Here is a 24,547-nt window from a genome sequence, read left to right on the forward strand (position 1 = left end):
GCTCGCCTCATTCAACCTTCTGTGATATCAAGTCATTGGTTTGTAAAGATTACCCCAAGAATCTTTATGAATAAAATAACAACACTTGTCACCCTATTGGCTGTTGTCAACCATTGATAAGCTCGAGAGACTGGGCTATTTGCACAATCTTTGAAACCAAATAAAACCACACAAAATTAATATAGATTAGACTAATATTTTTTAAAACTGAAAGCGTGTCCAATTTCTTTGTAAACTTTTATTCATCAAAATCCGGAAGAGGGACAGTTTTGAGACCTTTTGTCCTCTACCGATCATATTTTGTCTATTATGATTTGTGACTGTTAATAAATTGAAATACTAATGCTATTCTATTTGTTGCTATAAGAATAGAATAGTTTAATTATATTGTTGCATATTTGGATTTTATAAAATAAACAAACTTATCTGCCCCGCTCTTAGGACCAAATGTTGTTCGATTTACGTGTATTGGAATGAGACACTCTATCATTATTATTCATTGATATTGGATGTTTAAAACTGTGATTAATGCCTAATTTGAGGTTCATTTTCCCGTTCACTACTGTCTACAAGGCTATGTTTTTCCATGAAATAATAAACTGGAAAAAATTGATTCCAATTCTTCCTTTACTTTGAAAAATACAACCTTTTGAAAATACTGCAATTATGTTTTTTCTAGAAATTCCATTTATATTTTTTTAAGCCCTACAGCCCAATATGAGCTTTGGCCGTCTCCACTACAGCTCTCCACTCTTCTCGGTTCTCTGTCACTCGTTTCTATCCTCTACATCCCATTCTTTGGAGATCGTCCCTTACTTCATCCTCCCACCTCATTCTTGGTCTTCCTCTCTTCCTTCTGGAATGTAGTCTCTCCTTGAATATTATTTTAGGCATTCTGTTCTTATTTATTCTACAGATATGTCCAAACCACCTAAGCCGTTGCGCCTTTATACATTTAACAATATTTTGGCCTTTTATCAATGCCTAGAAATTCCATATTCTAACCCGAATTTAAAATAAAAACCTATGTAAACCCAAATCTGTGAAATAAATTTAAAAAAGAGAAGTAACTTATCCTATAATTATTGTAAGAAATTTTGATATCAATTCGGACTTTACTAGAATGCTCTTTAGTTCTCATAACTCTCTAAGGTTTAATTTTATAAAATACAGGGTGATTCACGAGGATATGCGGTAACTTTGAGAGCTCATTCTATATGTAAAAATAATGAAAAAAACTTATATAAACATAGGTCCGGAAATGTTTCGTTAGCGAGTTATACAGGGTTAAAGATTTCGCCTGGATTTCAGTTCCGCTGAGTAAATGAAGACTCTCTGAAATTCTGGGAAGTTAAATTTAGGGGCAAATGCCATTGTTTCTTATGGTTTTTTACCTGAAAAATTGATTAGAACAGGTCCCAGAACTGTAAGATGAGTAGTTTTTGAGTAATCCAGTGTAAAATGCAAAAACATTGAGTAAAAAAAACACAATTTTTACATTTGGCCAGCAATCGCTTTGTTATTTTACCAATAAACTGATCAAATTTCAGAACAAAACTTGTAGAAAATTTAATTCTAAACAAAACGGTATGATTAAAGTATACAGAAAGTGAACAGATAATCGATTAAAGGAAGTTTTATTGAAAACAGAACAACACACGTTTTTCATTTGGCCGACAATAACTCTGTTGATTTCTTATTAAAGATCTGTAAAAAGTTAATGATTTTTACTTAAATTTAACACCTTAATTTTTTTACTAAAATTTCAAAATAAAATAATATTAAAACACAGTTTTAAAATAAAGAAATAAACATAAACAACAAACATAAATAATAAAAAAAAATACACATGTTGAGCGGATAATTTGTTTTTCATAAGTTGGCACTACAATAACAGCTGATCAACAATGATGTGATTTGAAATGTAGAATTTTAATTCCTTGAGAGGTAACAACTGAGTTTTAGTCCACGTGTGTATTGTTCTGTTCGTCGTATTGAATTTTAGTCCGTGTTAGCATTGTTTTGTCCATAGTAATTATTAAATTGTTGGAGTAGTAATGCCATACTTATTTTCAACTGAAGAATACGCCGATATGGTGTTTATTTACGGTGTATGTGAAGGCAATGCTACAATCGCTGTGGAAGAATACAGACAACGTTACCCTTATCGTAGAATTCCAAATGCTAGAACCATTATTTCTACATTTCGTACGTTACGGGAAACAGGATCACTTCCAAGCGTAAAGATCCAGTCTGACCGCCCTCGCCAACATGATGTTAATGTAGAAGAAAACATTATTGCTGCTGTTGAACGTAGTCCAGGTATTAGTACAAGACGTATTTCAAAGCGGTTTAGGGTTTCGCAAAGTAAAGTTTGGAGAACACTTAATAAGAACAACCTTTATCCCTACCATAAACAAAAAGTACAGCATTTACAACCAGGAGACAATGAACATCGCTTGGAGTACTGCAATTGGTTAGTCAATTATCGTCAACTCTTCAAGTACATTTTATTTACCGATGAGTCACAGTTCACTCGTGATGGTATCAACAATTTACGAAACCAACATTCATGGGCAGAAGAGAACCCTCATGCAACAATTGAACGTAACTTTCAATGCCGTTTTATCATTAATGTATGGTGTGGTGTTATTGATGATAAGCTAATTGGACCGTTTATTTCTCTAGAGCGCTTAACAGGTCAGGCGTACTTACAGTTTCTTCAAGAAGAATTACCGACATTGCTGGAAGATGTTCCTCTTGCAACGCGACGCAAGATGTACTTCCAGCATGATGGCGCACCGCCACATTTTTCAAATGATGTTTCCACCTATCTAAATCATCAGTTCCCAAATAAATGGATCGGTCGTGGTGGTCCTATACACTGGCCACCAAGGTCACCAGATCATACGCCATTGGACTTCTGCATATGGGGATGGATGAAAGATCATGTTTACGAGGTCAAAGTAAATTCCCGTGAGGCGTTACTTGATCGAATTAATGAAGCCTTTGTGCAGTTAAAGGAGAGCCCCGTAGAACTATGAAAAGCAACAAGAGCAATTCTTAAACGAGCAGAAAGATGCATTGAAGTTAATGGCAACATTTTTGAGCATTTACTGTAATTTTATTGCATAACTTTACATTACAGTTTTCAATAAAACTTCCTTTAATCGATTATCTGTTCACTTTCTGTATACTTTAATCATACCGTTTTGTTTAGAATTAAATTTTCTACAAGTTTTGTTCTGAAATTTGATCAGTTTATTGGTAAAATAACAAAGCGATTGCTGGCCAAATGTAAAAATTGTGTTTTTTTACTCAATGTTTTTGCATGTTTAAAACTGTGATTAATGCCTAATTTGAGGTTCATTTTCCCGTTCACTACTGTCTACAAGGCTATGTTTTTCCATGAAATAATAAACTGGAAAAAATTGATTCCAATTCTTCCTTTACTTTGAAAAATACAACCTTTTGAAAATACTGCAATTATGTTTTTTCTAGAAATTCCATTTATATTTTTTTTAAGCCCTACAGCCCAATATGAGCTTTGGCCGTCTCCACTACAGCTCTCCACTCTTCTCGGTTCTCTGTCACTCGTTTCTATCCTCTACATCCCATTCTTTGGAGATCGTCCCTTACTTCATCCTCCCACCTCATTCTTGGTCTTCCTCTCTTCCTTCTGGAATGTAGTCTCTCCTTGAATATTATTTTAGGCATTCTGTTCTTATTCATTCTACAGATATGTCCAAACCACCTAAGCCGTTGCGCCTTTATACATTTAACAATATTTTGGCATTTATCAATGCCTAGAAATTCCATATCCTAACCCGAATTTAAAATAAAAACCTATGTAAACCCAAATCTGTGAAATAAATTTAAAAAAGAGAAGTAACTTATCCTATAATTATTGTAAGAAATTTTGATATCAATTCGGACTTTACTAGAATGCTCTTTAGTTCTCATAACTCTCTAAGGTTTAATTTTATAAAATATCTTATATTAGAAGTAAAAGGCAAACTAATTGAGGCTTCTGGTTATATTGCAAAAATTTCTTTCATATTAGAAGTAAAAGGCAAACTAATTGAGGCTTCTGGTTATATTGCAAAAATTTCTTTCAAGTCTTAGAAGAAACATTATTATTTATTCCACACTTTTTTCAGTTATCCATAAAGATATTCTGCTTAATCTTAACTAGTTACCCTAAAACGTTTCACTTACCACAATACATAATCACAATAAATCTTGGCTCAGTACACTATAACTTGCACAGTGAAAACACTTTGTGCTTTACAAAATTCTTCAAATAATATTCAATTTTACGATATGTTTCTCTTAATCATCCAACTCTCATACTTGGCTTGGCTTAATTCACACGGTTTCTTCAATCACTGCTGCTTCTTCTTCTTTTCTTGCTTACTTTTTTGCTGTTTATCTTTTTTCGTGCCGCAACAAAGTGAGCAAATCATTTTCAAAAATGTATAGATAATAGCAATTATTGTTAGCAGAACAGCCACAATAAAGGCGATAACATCGAGTAGAAGATATTGGTAGTAAGGTAGATTGCGGCCCTCAGATCTCAGGTGCGGAGCTCCGTTGTGTCTCAACACGTATTCGATCCAGTAGGCAGCTTTATCTGTTTGCTTTATCGGATTGTCACGGAAAATTGCTGAATGACGTTTTGCTGCCTCTTTATACCTAAACAAATTAAACATGCATTTAAAAACTAGAATATTGGGCCTTTTTCATGCAAATTTTAATTCCTATTGGATAGGAAAAGACCGCCTGGTTGGTAGAAAGTAGACATGCATACCATGGCGTGTAAATTAAACTATTACTTTGTATTAAATTTATATGATGTGTAGTGCTTTTACATATTTTACACCTAATTAAGGATCAAAAGTATCAATTTAAATCATTAAATACATACTTAATACTCCCAATTTGATACATAACACACTTTTCTATGCATGTGCAGTATGGAAACATCTTTTTCTTGATTTACGAGACTTCTATGATTCAAGTTCCTGTGTATTTTTTTCGCTAATATTAGAACCATAATCAAACAGTCTCGTTGGGCCTTGACAATATCGCATTAACATATTCTGATATGGTACTTTACTGTTAAATTATCCAAGTGCCATAAAAATTAGAAATTAAGCTGGATTCTCACAGACCAGCGACAGTGAAAATATAATTTCCATGAGTTTAGATTGAACTGTATCCACCCAACACGGCCTAGCGAGTGTGGATAATCCCATTTGAACTTATGGGAATAATATTCTTACTGTACCGGTCACTTTCACTGTCACTGGTATGTTGCAATCCAGCTTTACTCGTTTCTTTGAAATTGATTGACTCAGCAATAAGCGTGATATCTAATCTCTTTGATTAAATGAATATCGAACGATCTGTACTACAGTTGGATGGTGTAAATTATATTAACATAGGGTATATAAGAATTATTGTACAAGATTGTAGCACTATACCCCGTTCCTCATACCTTCACCTGCCTTTACTCATTATAGCAATATACCATAGAGAAACAATAGCTTAACTTTTTAAAATTATCACCTTTTTTCTAATTATTTTTTTTTCAAATTAAGTTAAATTTTTTCAACTTCATTAAATTTTCATGAAGAAATTTCAAAATCAAGTTTACGAATATATTCCAACCTCAAAGTGTTCTATGAAGTTTTAAAGTTTTCTAAACAGTTTTGAAATTACAAAGGATAATGAAGTTGATTAATTAAATTGCGCATAAGGTGTTGAGTGGATTATGAATTCTCTATTTGATGCTCAGGTTTTGCAGATCGGATACAGCAATGTCTCCCGGCTACATAGGCCAAAAAAATCCTTCTCAGGGCAACCCAAATGTTACAAATTATTTTGTTAGCCTATGAGTGCTTATGTATAATATATATACTTGATTAAAAAATACACCAATTTCAGCACTCTAGTGTTTTACTAAATAAGAACAATGTTATCCATGATAGCACTTTAGTCATATTCGTATATAGCACCATATAGCAGCTGCTGTCGTCATTCCTAATGACAAACGAGTCAATTTCCTAGATCGAAGAATATTTCCATCGGTTGGGAAAACATTACCTTCCCTATTTAAGAACTAAATAATCGAGCTGTAGTTTGATTTTCACACTCACGATGGATTCTCCAAGACTTGTTTGAGAGCCCAAGAGACCGACTGCTCGGTGATGTTGTCCGAGTAGATGGGAAGCGCGAATCCGGACTGTTTGGCGCGTTCTACGTTCACAAACTGATCGCCGAAAAACGGAACGCCAATGAGGGGAAGTGCGTTGTAGACTGCTTCCATTTGGCTCAGCAGGCCGCCGTGTGTGATGAACGCTTTGATGTTCGGGTGTGCTGTCAACCATACAAAATTCATAATTATTCACCAAGTATTTACTTAGGTACATTCGATGGAATGAACAATAAGACTAACAATAGCAATAAGATTGTATTGTTGTTATTCCCAAATCATTACATACTATTACTTCTACTACATGGATTAATGTTAAATGCTACATTTTTTATTCAAGTCGTTTTCAGTTTATCAAACGTTAATTTCATAGTGTATTACTCTATACATAGCACTGATTGTGTCAACCGTCATAAATCTCTCCTGGTGGATTTGTTGGCAGACTGATTGCAATCAAATAAATTTTCTGTTGATAAAATCAAAGTGCTGTAATCATTTATCGAAGACTTTATTTTGATAACAATTGTTTGTATGGGGATACGTAAACGTTTATTTGGTTCCTAAACCTGTTTGGGTGATTATTCGACTATTAACCCAAACAAAAAACTTCCGTTTTCATTCCAATAATTAACTATCATTAAAATTCTAATAATAGTACCGTTCAGAAGACGATGATTATTGAAAATGCCTGACGAATTGTTGATAGATAAATAAGCTTAAATCTTTTTCTTTGTGCATTTCTTGGCATCATTTTCTTTTTCTTGTTAGGCGATGGATTTGGGTAGAATAGACTTGATATGGTTCTATATTATATTGTTGATAATTTATGTGGGCGATCAGAGTAGGAGTCTTTGAGGTGGCTTATTTTGTGATTGGGATGGATGAATTCTTTTCGGTGCATTGGTATGCTTCATTTCTTGAAGTGTTGGCTTCAAACCTTCAAAGAGATTTGTAATTGCCAGACTCATATCATCACCTAAATTCATTCTGCCTTCTTTTATTGAATCTATACTTATAAATCTTATTATACAGGGTGATTCATAATTATGGTAAAATAATAAAGAAAAAATAAAATAAGAAAAAAAGTTCCTATAAACATATATCCATAAACGCTTTATTAGCGAGCTATACAGGGTGAAAGATTTCGCCCGGAATTCTGTTCCTCTGGTGAAATACACCGATGCTGAATTGTTTGGGGACTAGTTTTTGAAAAACTTATGCTGGATTCATATGGAAAATTATCTGAAAAATTGAATAAAACTAGTCTAGAATCTGTAGTGTGAGTAGTTTTTGAGAAAAAAGTTGAAATATGCAGAAAAGCTAAGTAGAAAAACACAGACTTCTACGTTTGATGCCCAATAACTTTCTTTGATAACCAGGAAACAAATAATTTTCGCAATAAAAATTGTAGAGAATTTAATTCTGAAAAAAATGATGTAAGCTGTGTAAACTAAATTTAAATAAAAGTTGGATAAAATGTATTCTTATGTAGTACATTACATCAAAAAAATTTGTTGTTTTATGAGGAGAGAACTAATACTCATAGGTTGTAGCTGATTGCAAATAGAACATTGATTTTAAGAACAGCTGTTCCAAAACAGCTTATTTATTTTGCTTTAAATAAAAAAAATATTTAAAAAAAATTATCATGAAGAAATTTCAAAATCAAGTTTACGAATATATTCCAACCTCAAAGTGTTCTATGAAGTTTTAAAGTTTTCTAAACAGTTTTGAAATTACAAAGGATAATGAAGTTGATTAATTAAATTGCGCATAAGGTGTTGAGTGGATTATGAATTCTCTATTTGATGCTCAGGTTTTGCAGATCGGATACAGCAATGTCTCCCGGCTACATAGGCCAAAAAATTCCTTCTCAGGGCAACCCAAATGTTACAAATTATTTTGTTAGCCTATGAGTGCTTATGTATAATATATATACTTGATTAAAAAATACACCAATTTCAGCACTCTAGTGTTTTACTAAATAAGAACAATGTTATCCATGATAGCACTTTAGTCATATTCGTATATAGCACCATATAGCAGCTGCTGTCGTCATTCCTAATGACAAACGAGTCAATTTCCTAGATCGAAGAATATTTCCATCGGTTGGGAAAACATTACCTTCCCTATTTAAGAACTAAATAATCGAGCTGTAGTTTGATTTTCACACTCACGATGGATTCTCCAAGACTTGTTTGAGAGCCCAAGAGACCGACTGCTCGGTGATGTTGTCCGAGTAGATGGGAAGCGCGAATCCGGACTGTTTGGCGCGTTCTACGTTCACAAACTGATCGCCGAAAAACGGAACGCCAATGAGGGGAAGTGCGTTGTAGACTGCTTCCATTTGGCTCAGCAGGCCGCCGTGTGTGATGAACGCTTTGATGTTCGGGTGTGCTGTCAACCATACAAAATTCATAATTATTCACCAAGTATTTACTTAGGTACATTCGATGGAATCAACAATAAGACTAACAATAGCAATAAGATTGTATTGTTGTTATTCCCAAATCATTACATACTATTACTTCTACTACATGGATTAATGTTAAATGCTACATTTTTTATTCAAGTCGTTTTCAGTTTATCAAACGTTAATTTCATAGTGTATTACTCTATACATAGCACTGATTGTGTCAACCGTCATAAATCTCTCCTGGTGGATTTGTTGGCAGACTGATTGCAATCAAATAAATTTTCTGTTGATAAAATCAAAGTGCTGTAATCATTTATCGAAGACTTTATTTTGATAACAATTGTTTGTATGGGGATACGTAAACGTTTATTTGGTTCCTAAACCTGTTTGGGTGATTATTCGACTATTAACCCAAACAAAAAACTTCCGTTTTCATTCCAATAATTAACTATCATTAAAATTCTAATAATAGTACCGTTCAGAAGACGATGATTATTGAAAATGCCTGACGAATTGTTGATAGATAAATAAGCTTAAATCTTTTTCTTGGTGCATTTCTTGGCATCATTTTCTTTTTCTTGTTAGGCGATGGATATGGGTAGAATAGACTTGATATGGTTCTATATTATATTGTTCATAATTTATGTGGGCGATCAGAGTAGGAGTCTTTGAGGTGGCTTATTTTGTGATTGGGATGGATTAATTTGTGCGTTTTGGGGCGTGAATTCTTTTCGGTGCATTGGTATGCTTCATTTCTTGAAGTGTTGGCTTCAAAGCTTCAAAGAGATTTGTAATTGCCAGACTCATATCATCACCTAAATTCATTCTGCCTTCTTTTATTGAATCTATACTTATAAATCTTATTATATATAAACTTCATAGCATATTATTACAATACAAATATTAAAATATTGTAATAGCAAATTACAATATTCATTCATCATTATTTCAAAGTGGTAATATCACAATAGAGATTTGCTTTGTAATACAGAAATAACCATGGCACTGAAGACCTATAGACATCGCATTAAATAATAGTAGTTGAACTGTTCACTATTGTTATTATATTATGCGGGGTTCATACCGGCGCTATATTTCCAAGGGTGTAAATTGCCGAGGAAATGTAGACAAGATAAATCGCAAGGGGGTTCAAACAGGAAGCGATGAATCGGCACGAAAGAAATGTGGAGTGAAACAATTAGTCATCATTTTTTTTCATTCTGAACAGGTTTGTGACTTGTCACAAGTATGAGCTCAAGTCAGCATTCGTTGAATGAGCAGTATGGATGTAATTTATAGATAATGCTGACAGTTTATGATGAACCTCTATAAAATTGCAAGCAATCTATGACCGACTGCAAGTAACACTTGAGGAGTTTTTTTTCTGTTCTGAGAAGCTGAAAATCACGCCGGTTTAAACCATTTTTATCGCCTCCCTTTATATTTCTAGTATTTGTCTGTGCGTATCGCCCCGGTGTGAGCCCCGCCTTATAATAAAAAGGTTAATAAAATATAAACTCAGTGAGATGCAATCAATAAAGGGCACTCACTCTAGTATTTTAAATTAGCAAGGTGATGTATTGTTCTCATAAAAATTACATATTTACCTAGAACATCCTGCTGAGGAAGCCATTTAGCCAATTTCACATTAGGTGGTAAACCAGGAATTGAAGTGACATCAATCTTCCACAGAACATTTTGTTTTATTTTTGCGAATGACTTTACAAATGCATCCCTCATCTCCACTGGCAATTGGTGACTCGGCACTACTGTGCCGAAACTGAAGTAAATAACGCCGTGTTTCGACTCATCAAGGAACTTTTTCAGGTCCTGTAATTTTCAAATGAATTATTGCATTTTGAAGTAAGTAGATCACTAAAAACGTAAGTAGTTCTTACAAAAAGCCATAACCAGGTACTAATAACAAATGAGAAAAATTAACAATGCTGCGGAACGTGATCAAGAAAGGAAGCTATCATTAAGAGCTATGAAATTTTACGAATTCATTGAGATTATTTTTAGTGGATCAATTTGACAGACAGTCATTTTTCAAGTTGCCTTGAACTGTAACCACTATTAACAATTCGAAGCTACAAGAAAAACGAGTTTACTGCATTTGTCGTTATATTATTGAAGTAAAGACAACTTAATGCTATTCATTTGAAGAATTAATCCTTCATCTAAAGTGATGCAGTTGAATGTTTAAACCAATTTTTATTTGGAAAAATGGAGAATCTTATATGGAAGTCGTTAGATTCACTAAAGATTCTATAAATCGCGTTAGAATTAGTAAGAAATTTCAGTTCTTGATGTAATTTATACTCTTATCTTCAACATGTCGAGCAATAACTAAAAAAATACTTTAGGGTGTATTCTTTCATCGGTAGTTTTTATTATTTGAATTTTATGTTTTTCAATCAATATTTTTATTTGAATCCTCATTTCAATTTGTTAGTCGGTTGATCTATTATCCACTGTGATACTGATTCAAATATACTGTAATATCCGTATCGTGAGATTCAGTTTGAACTGTCAGAATTCCTTATAAATAACCGTATTAATTCATCTATTCATCAATACAATTTATTATAAATCATATAGATATGACTAAAAGAGAGCAACAGTCCAAATTATTATCAATGTTAAAGGCTATTGTAATATCTAAATTATAGATTTATACTGTGAAGTGTAAATTGTCGTACCTGTGGGAGTGGCTTAGTAGTATTGGCAATGTGGAGTCCTCCCACTTGGACGACATTAGGCACCAAAGGTCGTGCATAGTCGACGCTTTCTTGACTGTTTATGATGACCAGCGAAATGTTCTTGATCATGTCAGCGATGTAAGGCATATTCTCGGCTCCTTTGTGGGTGAAGTACTTTCTCATAATTCCATCTTGTTTGGGCAAATAGAAGGCATATCCCCATGCCAGAGAAGATACTGCTCTGACAAAATTGTGCAGTCGCTGTACGAATGTCATTTTGCTGTTGTAGTTTGTGTCGAATGATGGCAGGTATGCGACTCCGAAAGGATTTCCGACGAACTCGTCAATAAAGACGAAGGTGGTGAATGTTGCTATTGAAACTACAGGCGCGTTGAATCTGTGGCCAAACCCTAGCAGAGATTCCTGGCCGAAATGCGTCTCTAAAATAATCAAATCGAACTTTTCCGACTCCGAGTTGAGTAGTTTTTGAACCTCCGCGTGTTTCAGCGTGTCTTCAGATACCATCCACCCCATTGGCCAGAACATTATCATATTGAAATACTGAGTACCGCTCATGCTCTTTATATTTTCGAATGATATCATTTCTGCAAGAAATAAAAGTCATTTGCAGATTACAGTACTCAATGAATTATGTATATAATTTTTATTTATAAATCACGTAATAGTCTCACAGAAACATTGGTGTAGTCTGTAGTATTTTTATAATTATTCTACATGATGGGCTATATCATATATTTTAACATTATTGTAAGTAAACATTTTACACCAATTTGCTTATAACTTATAATTAAATATATTATTATTACTGCATTATCATCAATATCACGGTACAGGTTCCAGATTTATATGAATTTCAAAATCCGCAATAAACCTTTAATTATTTCTCTAGGCTAGTACATTCCATTTTTTCTAATACGATTATTTTTTCATAAAGTTGGTCCTTTGCCGTACTCCAGCGTGTTTTTGGACTGTGATATGAATTGTGTTATATGCTCTTATTTATACTCTATATTTCTATGATCTAAAAAAGTCAAGACCATTCAGGTGGAAGCACTGCTAATAGTGCAATGCCAGGAGTACTTATTTAGAAACCTCACAGTTGGCTTGAGTGATATGAGTCGGTGCTATGTTGCCACTTCTACTGCAGGCAATTATATTTGGAATATGAATATTTTGAAGTGACTGATAAACAGCATTGCGTTATACTTATACATAATTCCGCAAATTACCGCTTTCCTCTAATCAGTAAATGAAAATACATGTCTGACACAACATCATGGTACCAATAAATGAGCAGATTTTAACAAAGATAAATTTGACATACCTTTCATTTTTTCTTCGAAATCGGTCTTGACCACAATTTCTCTAAAATTGGGTGCTTTCATGTTCATTGGAATGGTGGTGATGAAGGTGAGCTCATGTCCACGATGGACCACTCTTTCAATACCGGCTGGACTATGTAATGGTGACTTTTAGCACTCAGAGTGCATACTGATAGGATTCTCGCCGCATCAACTTCACCAACGACTATGGCCACAACAAGCCATTTCAACACTGAAAACGCTCGCTTCATTTTTCTGCAAAAAAGGAACATATATTGTGTAGAATTGAATATCATAGAAACAGAAAAAATGAATATTTATGTTGAATTATCATGTAGAGTAGGTTGAAAAAACCAATGTATTTAATAGATGAATATCAAATATAAGGATTTGTGACGTTATGTGATCATAATGGTCCAAGATAAAGATATTAGATTTTTAATCTACAGTACCTTATGCATTTCCTTTATTTGCAATTAACGATAATAACTATTATACGTTCAGAAAGGCATTTGATCAGAACTTGAAACAGTCACTCTTCTATTTTTTTCAATCTTTGACACCCAAATCACTTATTTCTTTAAAATTGTTATTTTAAAGCTAATCCTAGATTCAGTCGTTCACTCATTACATGCATTGGATGCATAAACAAATGCTTAAAAGATATTGGTCCTATCTATCTTGAATATGGCTTTTCAGACGATCTCAATTTACTGATTCTGTTTGTACATCATTATGAACTGAGGCTCTCCGATTGTCAATGTTTGTATTTGTGTTATGACCTTGCGTGAGAGCTAATTGTCTCTTCTGCTAACATCAATTCTCTTCACTTTCATGGCCACTAAAGTGCCTACCTGCCTACACGTTTCTGCTAGTCATCCAGGAAAACTCCATTCCGCCTTTCTTATATACTTTTTATTTGTTTAATAATTACTTTGATTTGTTGGCTCAATCGGCAAGGTAAGTTATGCAGTAGAAGCTGTAGGCCTATTGGTGATCTACTGCGTCTAATGGCATCACCATAACTTGATAGCTTTTTGGATGTTTCCTCATAATTTTTATCAAGTACTCGTAAGCTCAGTCACTAATCAAATCATCGGATTGAATAGTTCTCAATGCCTGCCTTATGATATAATAAGTTGAGAGCATCAAATTCACTTTTAGAAAAATTAAAATTTCTAGATTTCTCGCGAGCTACGGTAAGCTAATTGATTACACAGCTGATCTCCCACACAGGCACACGCATCTTCTGTTATTGACAGACGACTAAATCATCATCTGTTTTTCCAAGGATGACTTATCCTTTTCATGTCTTTCAGCGAGTTTTCCCAGGGATGAGACCTAGTGCAATCGAATTTTGATATCATAAACCTACTATATTCCAAATTTTGTGAAAATCGTTAGAGCCGTTTTCGAGATCCGTTGAACATAAATAACCATATAACCAGATAGCCCGATAACCAGATATAAAAATAGAAAAATATAAACAGATATACAGAAATTGCTCGCTTAATAGGATACAACTAGACTACCGTACGCTATAGTAGCGACGCCATTCATTCTTTTTCTTCAGAGTGTTTTCCCATTATTCTCATATTATGTATCAACTTCATTTTTTTCTATTCTCCATCCTATCCCTTACCTTTTACCTGCCCATCAAACCCAACCAGTTTTTCTGGTTTATCTTCCACAATAATTATCCACTACTAGAGAATATCTTCTGAAAACAACGGAATGTCTAACTACTATTCCGGCTAGAAATGAATTTAACTTTGAAAGCTTAATATCAATGAAAAATTGAAAGATATGAGCTTATTTGATGCAGGTAAGATTGGGAATTTGAAAAATAAAATTTCCCTTTCAGATTTTCAGTATAAGTCTTCACAATTTGATAACAGTTTCAAAAATATTTATATTGATCTTTCCCTATTTGATATTTGATTTATGCAAGGTATTTCCGAGGACATTAACCCTCGCACCTCGCGCAAATCTAAACATAAAATTTCCTTGGGCGTCAAAACAAGCGTACTAAAGTTAATGTACAATTCCTTGATTGCTATCGAATCGTTATAATTAATCTCTCCTGGGGCGTTACTGCAAATTAAGAATATGCATTCTTCATTTTAGTTGTAGGCCAAAATAAAAATACAAAAACCTATTTTCAATAGCAATGTGAATGTCTCCTGAAGACTACCTACTGACTTAGTGACTGCTTCAAGTTTAATCAAGTACAAGGCTAAATCTACTATCATAATCTTTATCCGATTTTTAACTGTATCTACACTACTTAACGATAATATTGATATTATACAATTACAATATTGTATAAATTCTCGTACTCTGATTTCTATTATTTTATTTTACTATTCTATATACTTATAACATATTGTTCTTGATGAGTGACATGCATGGGAGGAAACAAATTTATTTGAACTCAGTACAGTAGTTTGATAAAATAATTTAGTTAATAAATCTGCTAGAAAAAGTTGCTCTGAAGTTGTGCAAGTGTAAAACTGGCTTCATTCCAATATTTCAACTTGATGATCATTTCTATTTATATTATAGTACTGTAGGCTATTATCATTGACGACATCCTATATCATTCTGTAGTACCGGTATAGGCCTGCATTATCATTCTTGTCTAATAATGGGGTTTCCTTATTTTATCAATACTGCGAAAAATTCACCAAAACATTTATATTCATCAAACATTCATTTATATTCAAACATTATATTATACAGATATGACTGATGTAATAATGATCAATGATCATATTTAATGATCTTGTGATTTGTGTTATACATCTTGGACTATCATTCACCAAAACATTTATATTCATCAAACATTCATTTATATTCAAACATTATATTATACAAATATGACTGATGTAATAATGATCAATGATCATATTTAATGATCTTGTGATTTGTGTTCTACATCTTGGACTATCATTCACCAAAACATTTATATTCATCAAGCATTCATTTATATTCAAACATTATATTATACAAATATGACTGATGTAATAATGATCAATGATCATATTAATTTAATGATCTTGTGATTTGTGTTATACATCTTGGACTATCATTCACCAAAACATTTATATTCATCAAGCATTCATTTATATTCAAACATTATATTATACAAATATGACTGATGTAATAATGTTCATTGATCATATTTAATGATCTTGTGATTTGTGTTCTACATCTTGGACTATCATTCACCAAAACATTTATATTCATCAAGCATTCATTTATATTCAAACATTATATTATACAGATATGACTGATGTAATAATGTTCATTGATCATATTTAATGATCTTGTGATTTGTGTTCTACATCTTGGACTATCATTCACCAAAACATTTATATTCATCAAACATTCATTTATATTCAAACATTATATTATACAAATATGACTGATGTAATAATGATCAATGATCATATTTAATGATCTTGTGATTTGTGTTATACATCTTGGACTATCATTCACCAAAACATTTATATTCATCAAACATTCATTTATATTCAAACATTATATTATACAAATATGACTGATGTAATAATGTTCATTGATCATATTTAATGATCTTGTGATTTGTGTTATACATCTTGGACTATCATTCACCAAAACATTTATATTCATCAAGCATTCATTTATATTCAAACATTGTATTATACAGATATGACTGATGTAATAATGATCAATGATCATATTAATTTAATGATCTTGTGATTTGTGTTCTACATCTTGGACTATCATTCACCAAAACATTTATATTCATCAAGCATTCATTTATATTCAAACATTGTATTATACAGATATGACTGATGTAATAATGTTCATTGATCATATTTAATGATCTTGTGATTTGTGTTCTACATCTTGGACTATCATTCACCAAAACATTTATATTCATCAAACATTCATTTATATTCAAACATTATATTATACAAATATGACTGATGTAATAATGTTCATTGATCATATTTAATGATCTTGTGATTTGTGTTATACATCTTGGACTATCATTCACCAAAACATTTATATTCATCAAGCATTCATTTATATTCAAACATTATATTATACAGATATGACTGATGTAATAATGATCAATGATCATATTTAATGATCTTGTGATTTGTGTTCTACATCTTGGACTATCATTCACCAAAACATTTATATTCATCAAGCATTCATTTATATTCAAACATTATATTATACAAATATGACTGATGTAATAATGTTCATTGATCATATTTAATGATCTTGTGATTTGTGTTATACATCTTGGACTATCATTCACATTTTCGAACATAAAATAGGAATAAGTAATAACTTACCTTCTGGAGCGTAGCTTCCTAGAATTAGGCCTATTTTACTTTTTCCAAATAATTAAAACTTTCTTTACAACACAACTTGACACAGTAAATAATAAATTAATGAGTGAAAATCACTCTATATTTTCATCTTTGAACCGACACAATACACTACTTGAGATTATAGTGATCAGATTTTTGGCGAAACTTCACACATGATAAACTCAAAGTTCAATTTCACAAAAAAAATGTTTAAACCAAAATACTGTATTTATATTGTTTTTGATATTGATTTGTTGTGTCAGATTAGGAGGCACTCCAATCGGCAGTAGGAGAACCGGCGAGATAAAAACTAGCGTAGGTCTATTGCACAACAATCGAACAGAGTATGAAAGTGATTTGAAATGTAGTTGAGAGTTGAGAGCTGAGCTCTATTTCAAGTTCTATTGAGCCGGTCGTTGCTCTTCTAGTTCTAACTCTAGTGGATGCCGGCAACTCTAGTGCTTAGGACAACCTCTGGAACGTCCTCTTCCCCCTCCACAAAATCGTTGTTATTCGTTTATCTGGCAATGAGAGACGGAGAGATGATGTTGAACTTGTCTTTTGGAATTGAGTAATAAGTTTCCTCAGCTAGTTCCGCCCGGCCGGTACGAAGAGCTGCGAGATTACACATAATCACATAGAATTACGGAGGGTCCCGCAACTCTCACCACACACCAATTGCTGCATGCTACATGTTACTTCACCGAAATTGAACTCCCGATTATTGGAATTCTCAAACTGGGTGCTGACAAATTTCGAAAATACGCTGCTAATGACGTTTTGTTTTATTTTTCTGTATGCATTAATCCATCGAGTTGAAACAGTAGATTTTTACTTAACATAGGATAATGGGTGGACTAATAGAAGAATTGGAAAAATTCGTGAGACTTAGCAATTGAGCTATTGTCAATAAATAATCCTTAATAACAATCATTATCAAATTCAAATCTCATCGGATTTCTCTCTAGCTGTTGTTCCCGTTGTCTGTAGTACGGTACTCTCCCCGTTGTCTCTACAATATTTGAAGTAGCAGAAGTATTTGGATTTATGACAGTATTTAATTTAGATTCTCGTTTAATAATTATTTATATATTCATTAGCTTACGAATTGAATCAATCTCTAATTTATTTTCATCTGTGATTGAACAGATATACCGTATGTCTACTCATCTTTGTTCAATCTATAGGTGAAGATCTAATGTAAATTAGTGGAGAGGGCTCTTATATGCAGCAACTTCACTCACAATTATTTCTGTAATTTTAAAAATTGTATAAATAATGACAAATTCAGTTAATATTCGCAGTTGCTATGAAATAATGGTGGGTAGCAATAGAATATTTATGTTTTTAAAGTTTAATTCATAATCAACTGTGAATAGAAATTTATCTATCCGTTAGAATGATTAGTCGGTTGTTTAATTGTTCATTAAAATGAAATTTTACTCGAAACAATTTAATTATTTCCACAATATTTAAGTTGGGGTTCACAGTTTTACTACCTAGGCTACCTATGTAGATAGCATTTTCAGATTGATCACTGTTCAATCGATGATTTGGTATTGGACATTTTACAGGATATGGAAATGAAGAGGACACAGAAAATGTATTGAAAATCAATATTCCTTGGTAATGATTACTGAAATAAATGAGTATTTATTGAAAAATCAATTCAATTGTTAAGGCAATGGAATTTTTTATGTTATCAAGTAATTAAGAAGATTAGTATTACGTCCGTGATATTCTCTTGAAAGTTTGAATATGTGTGTTCATCTCAACACAATTGCTGAGGAAGGCTGAGTGGAATTGGTAGGAAAGTAGGACCAGGTTGAATAAAAAATAAAATATATTTTTCATAATACTTATCAAATTCGAAATTGTAGTCTACATTAATGTAAGTTTGATACTAGTCATATCCAAATGAAATGATACATAGGTTATTAGAAGTACTGATATGCTATATTATTTTAAATAATAATTGGAAAGTATTAATAGGCTAATCACTTTGAAATAAATTTATTTAGTAAATAGAGTTTTCTTTTCGCCGATGATACCTTTTTAATTCCTGAAAGAAAGCTTCCAATCAAAGTACCTGAAACCTTTTTAAAAACAATATCATCTATGATTGTAAGTTTATTTTTGTTAATTGAATTGAATAACTTTTATATTTCTACAAAACATTGTGAGTTTTTTCTGTTTTATAGAATTAAATACACAAATGCTTCCATAAATTATTTTTATTTTAAATATTAGTTTTGCCTTCAAGCAATGCACTGTTTTCATATTATGTAACATCTTCAAGTAAGTAGGTAGAATGTTCGGTAAGAAGTAGAAAACATCTGAATCTTAAAATAATACGTCATGAATGGTGTAATGAACAATGAACTTTTATCTAATCAAACACTATACGTAATAGGCCGGTTAAATTGTGTAGGCCTGCTTATTGGTGCAGCCTCCTCTATTTTGAATTTACTGATGAATTATTATTATTGATAAGTAGATTTTACCAGCAAAGCCGATGAAACTTTATTATTGGATGAAATTGAATATTATTGGATTGATTAGTGTCTAGTTATGTTTGATTACCGTGCACAGATCATTAGAACTTCTATATTGAACTAGGTAGTGAAAATTCATAATAATTATGAATTAATTAACTGAGATTTATAACCCTGTTACAATTATTGTAACAGGATTGAATCTCACTATTTTATAGTTATTACTCACTATTGTGCAACGAGAAAGTCAGTTTGAGACAATATAATAATTACTGTACTGTTTTTGACATATATAATTACTGTATACAGTAATTATATGGGCCTGTCACAAACTATACAGTAAACAGGCGTCAGCCCAGAACTATGGTGAACTAGAGACACATCAATAAGTAACGTTCTTTTATAGATCAGATATAGCGTCAGATATAGATATCGGAGTCTCAGTGTCATTGAGGTTGCGTAGAGAGTAGTAGGTTGTTATATCAGTAAAGTAATATTTCACTGCAATCACTGAAGGAGATTTCCACAAATTAGCATCAGTCTTTTTGTCTGATTCCCATATAAGCGTTGGGCTTGCGCATGAATTTTATAGGAAGGATGATGGTAAGAGATAAGTGGACAACAGAAGTTATAGTTTGATTTGAGCTTTTCAAAGTAAAGTTTAGCTCACTTTTGAAAGCCTCAAGAAATTCATATTTTTTATAGATGATATTTCCTACTTCGGCAAAAATATGAGGGGAAATAGTCCAGCTCATTGGCCACAGCATCTATCTACATTATCTATATGTATATTTTATAAATTTACTCTAATAATATTCTGTAGCACAATAAATATATTCTTGCATTAAATTAATCAGTTATGGAATTTTTGAAATTAATCAAAGCCTTCTCCTTGACTTGCATCCAGTACGTTTTGGAAAAGCGTCGGTTGTTCGCGGATACATGTGGCTAGACTGTAACCATCACCATAGCAATGCAATCCAGCCATACATGGACACATGATGTCATGGACATTTGTAAAGTCCATAAATTCGAATGGTGTTATACTGATGGTTTTGTTCTGAGGTGTATTGCTGGCAGGTCTACAAATATTTCCTTCCCTTCTGTGTGGCATGCATCTGGGACTGCTGTATCTATCCATTCCTGTCATCAGCAATCAAAATCACAATAATTTATTGAGAATACTTTTCTTAACAAGTTATCAGACATATTAATAGGACTTTTTGGTTAGGGCTACACTTATTTATCAAGAAATAGAAAATCAAAGTAGCCTACTCTTTTAAAAAAAATTACTCACATGTTTTAACATTAATGTCATTTTAAATTGAGTCATTTATCATTCAAGTGAGTCATTATTCACTTGTGAATAACATTAATGTTGAAACATGTTGTGAAAAATTTTTCTAGAAAGGTTACCTACTTGATTTTTTTATTTTTTATTTCTTGATATTAATTGAAATACGACTATCTAAATTCATCAAAGGTCTTCAATAAATTTTTTTGTTATTAGCTCAACAATCACTCTATTTCTCAAAAGATAGTAACTTAGTCATAATTTCAAAATTTGCTAAGGATAGCATTTTCAAAAATATACCGCATGTATTAAATCTTTCATGATTGCACCTAATAATCGTTGCTTTCAGCGTCCATGTCCATGTCCCTGTCTATTTGATACAGTGTCTAGTTAAGAAATAACACTTTAAAATTTCACACTTTTTTATTTTTCTGGAATAGAATACCAAAAGAATTTTGTGCTTTACCATAGCCTACTATAGATAGATAAAGATAAAGATAGACCTTATCTAAAGTAAGCCATGGCTTTACACATTATGTTCCGAACCTCATAAAAATGTTCATGATATTTTAGAGAGTATAGTAGCAGCATAATTCAAAGCTGACAATCTTCATACGAGTATGGTATTGAGACATGCCTGATTTTGAGAGTCTACAATAATATTATTAAACTCTAAAATACAAGCGAGGAGTGTCGTGAATGAATGGAACAAGATTGAATTGTTAATATTGAGTTCAAATTGAGAATATCCAGGCTCTGTTTCGTATGATAGGCTAGTGGAATAACTTGTCTACAAAAAATTAAACACTGAATACTTTTCATGAGTAGGTGATATTACAGTGTTGTATAGTTACGGCACTAGAGCATTCCATGTATTAACTGATCCATTTCCTGAAAATTCTCAATAATTGATGACCCGTAGAAAGTGGATAAAGAAAGTTGGACGCTGAGACAAGCATGTAGTATGATAAGACAAGTTAGGCTACCCGGTCATCAATAAAAATAATATTTTGTAACATTGATAAAATATTGTGATTTTCCGTTATTATTTAGTGTAGATTGAATAACAATGTTAAGAACTGTCATATCTGCTACCTACACTAATGACATTTATGAATTATTACAACTATGAGTAAACTATTATTCTTTATTAGGTACTCTATTTATTACTAATTGATGAGAGTTGGAACATTTTGGAATACCTCAAAATTTATTATTAGGTGTGTATGTCATTGATGAATAAATAAAAAACACGAATTTGAAATAAGTTACAGATTGACGTTGTGTAACAATTTAACTATAATAATAATTTTGAAGTGACTGGCATCACTTGATGCAGTGTTGAAATTTAATGAAAGACTCCATTTTATCAATATAGGAACCATGAAATTATAAAACTCATAACTGACACTGTAGCATGCAAGTAATGTTTTCTAGTTTATCATGAAAAAATCATATCATATCTAGGAAAGCTGTTGGGTTCAACACTCACAACAACGATTTGAAACTACAGTAACAAATCCATAATATTTATTTTTTTAAAAGATGGACACTGTACTCGCAATTGAGTTACCTATGTATATGATTAAATGAGAAGTATTGGTAACTAGGCCTACTAATCAATAAAAAATCTTATGTAATAAGAATTGATTGAACCATCCACCAAAAGACTCGCCACAACCAGTAAACCCCTTCAAAGTAAGCGAGAAGTGAAAAATAAAATTCAAATAACGAATGATATACTGTACTAGATATGAAAATGGTTAAACCATTATTAATTATCTGTTATTCCTCTGAAATTAATTATACTGTATATTTTCATTTTCAAACATCTAGAAGAAATGCAATCTCTGTATTTTTATTGAAAATTCTACTGCGAATTCACTAACCTTCTCCTTTAAAAAATATTTTTTACAGGAGAGGGAGTCCAATAATATATGCCTAGAGATCAGATCAATGAAAATCAATAGCTTTGAATTATGGGTATCTAGTGTATTTATACAGTAGGTGGACTATTAGGCTATTGTTATTGACTAGACATGTCAGGAGTAAATATCTAACAACTAGCTCACCTACCAACTATAGAATAGAAAATATAGGTTATTGTTTTTCAAAGCACATCACGTTTTATTCTATTCAATCAGGAAATCATCTCATTTCTCTCTCATGATTCGCTAAATCTATTTTCAATGTCACTTTGTTCAGATTTTAATTATAAAAAATATTTTTCATCATCATAATTTAGGGTTCTAGTGATCTGATCAAGATCAATCCAATGAATTAATCATACACAAATACAAAACAAAAAATACTCGTGAAAATTTAAAAATAAGTTTCAAATTTATATAGTTTTATCATCTTATAACATATATTTATATGGAAATAATATTGGTCACCGTATAAAATGTTCAAGATTTGTGGAGGATCACATCAATAGTAGTTATCATAGACAGAGTTAGAGATAGAGTTCAAGTTATCCATTAGAAGAGGATCGAAACAGACAGATTGAGGAGGGCCACCATCACCACCACCACTAGCACTGCCACCAATAATGCCACAAGAGAGACCCGATTCGCACGGACATTGGATGTGATGCACATTCGTGTACATCACTTGCGCTTTGTCCGGATAAGTGACATTCTTGCTTGTAGACATAAAGTTCGTATCCAAACACCGTTCACCCCTTGTTAGGTAAGGCATGCACTGCGGTAAACTGTACATCTTTGTACCTGAAATAGAATTCAGATTTTTCTGTTGTAAAAATTCTATAAATTTGATACTATGACCATACAATATTACATCTCTTCAAGGCATGGAACTACAAACCTACAACTTGCAAGGAGTGCTTATATAAGCTTGAGCTTTACAGTTTTGCTTAGCTAGTAAATAATAGGTAGGGATTTGTATTATATTTAATAATATGTTAATATTTCTTTGGTTGTATTTTTATATTTTATTAGGCTAAAGCATAATTTATTTGGAGTTTGGCTTTTATCACAGTATAATGGGCGTATTGCGATATTAATTTCAATATTGCAAACAATTTGAGAAACAAGTACAAAAATTACAATAACAAGCTATTGTATCTGTTTATTGGTGATATTCAATTAATTTTGATTATATAATATTTGATTATTGATAATATTCAATTATTCATTATTTGATAATATTTGTGTGAAACTTACATTTGACAATGGTAATAATAGAAACATGTGAGTATGGTCAATTTATCCATAATTAAAACTCAATTCTCAGGTAAAAATGAATGAGAGAGTGGAGAGAGAGCCTCCATACTCATATTAAAAGCTAATAGAAAGAAAAAGATTTAAGAAAATATCCATTCACAGAAAAAAACTGAGACATCATATTGGTATGATGCAAAACTTGTCTACTTGGAGACATCTCCATTTTGTAGAGAAAAATAATTGATTATGAATTAATATAAATAGGCTAGCATGAGAGAACTAACCTATGACACAGCAAGCAAATGATCCACATTCAGCACTGTCTTGGCATTCAATGTATCCTGGTCGATTTTCTGGTCGAGTTTCCACCAATAGAAAACTTCCAATCGACAATAACAATAAAGAGACATGGAGATTCTTCATGTTCTGGAAAAAATACTTCTGATATTATAAGCTTAATCAATGTTCATTTATTTAATAAAAATTCATTATTTATTCATTTAACACAATACAATGTACATTTCA

The 24,547-nt window shown here is 32.1% G+C and overlaps 1 protein-coding gene and 1 long non-coding RNA gene across 2 annotated transcripts; one reads left to right on the top strand and one right to left on the bottom strand.

Moving 5' to 3' along the window:
• Positions 1 to 1,010: 1,010 nt before the first annotated feature.
• LOC120351125 lies at positions 1,011 to 4,271 on the top strand. Its single transcript, XR_005571181.1, has 2 exons — positions 1,011 to 1,152; positions 3,975 to 4,271. It is a non-coding gene; the product is annotated as an uncharacterized LOC120351125 (long non-coding RNA).
• On the bottom strand, positions 4,120 to 17,512 carry LOC111044557 (UDP-glycosyltransferase UGT5). The gene is given in 7 exon segments (XM_039427210.1): positions 4,120 to 4,695; positions 8,395 to 8,614; positions 10,241 to 10,463; positions 11,336 to 11,940; positions 12,681 to 12,794; positions 12,797 to 12,933; positions 17,031 to 17,512. Coding segments are annotated over 6 exon segments (1,605 nt in total). The 5' UTR covers positions 12,930 to 12,933; positions 17,031 to 17,512; the 3' UTR covers positions 4,120 to 4,385.
• Positions 17,513 to 24,547: the final 7,035 nt, after the last annotated feature.

The sequence above is a fragment of the Nilaparvata lugens genome, chromosome 4 (genome assembly GCF_014356525.2).
Source record: "Nilaparvata lugens isolate BPH chromosome 4, ASM1435652v1, whole genome shotgun sequence".
Taxonomy (NCBI): Eukaryota; Metazoa; Arthropoda; class Insecta; order Hemiptera; family Delphacidae; genus Nilaparvata; species Nilaparvata lugens.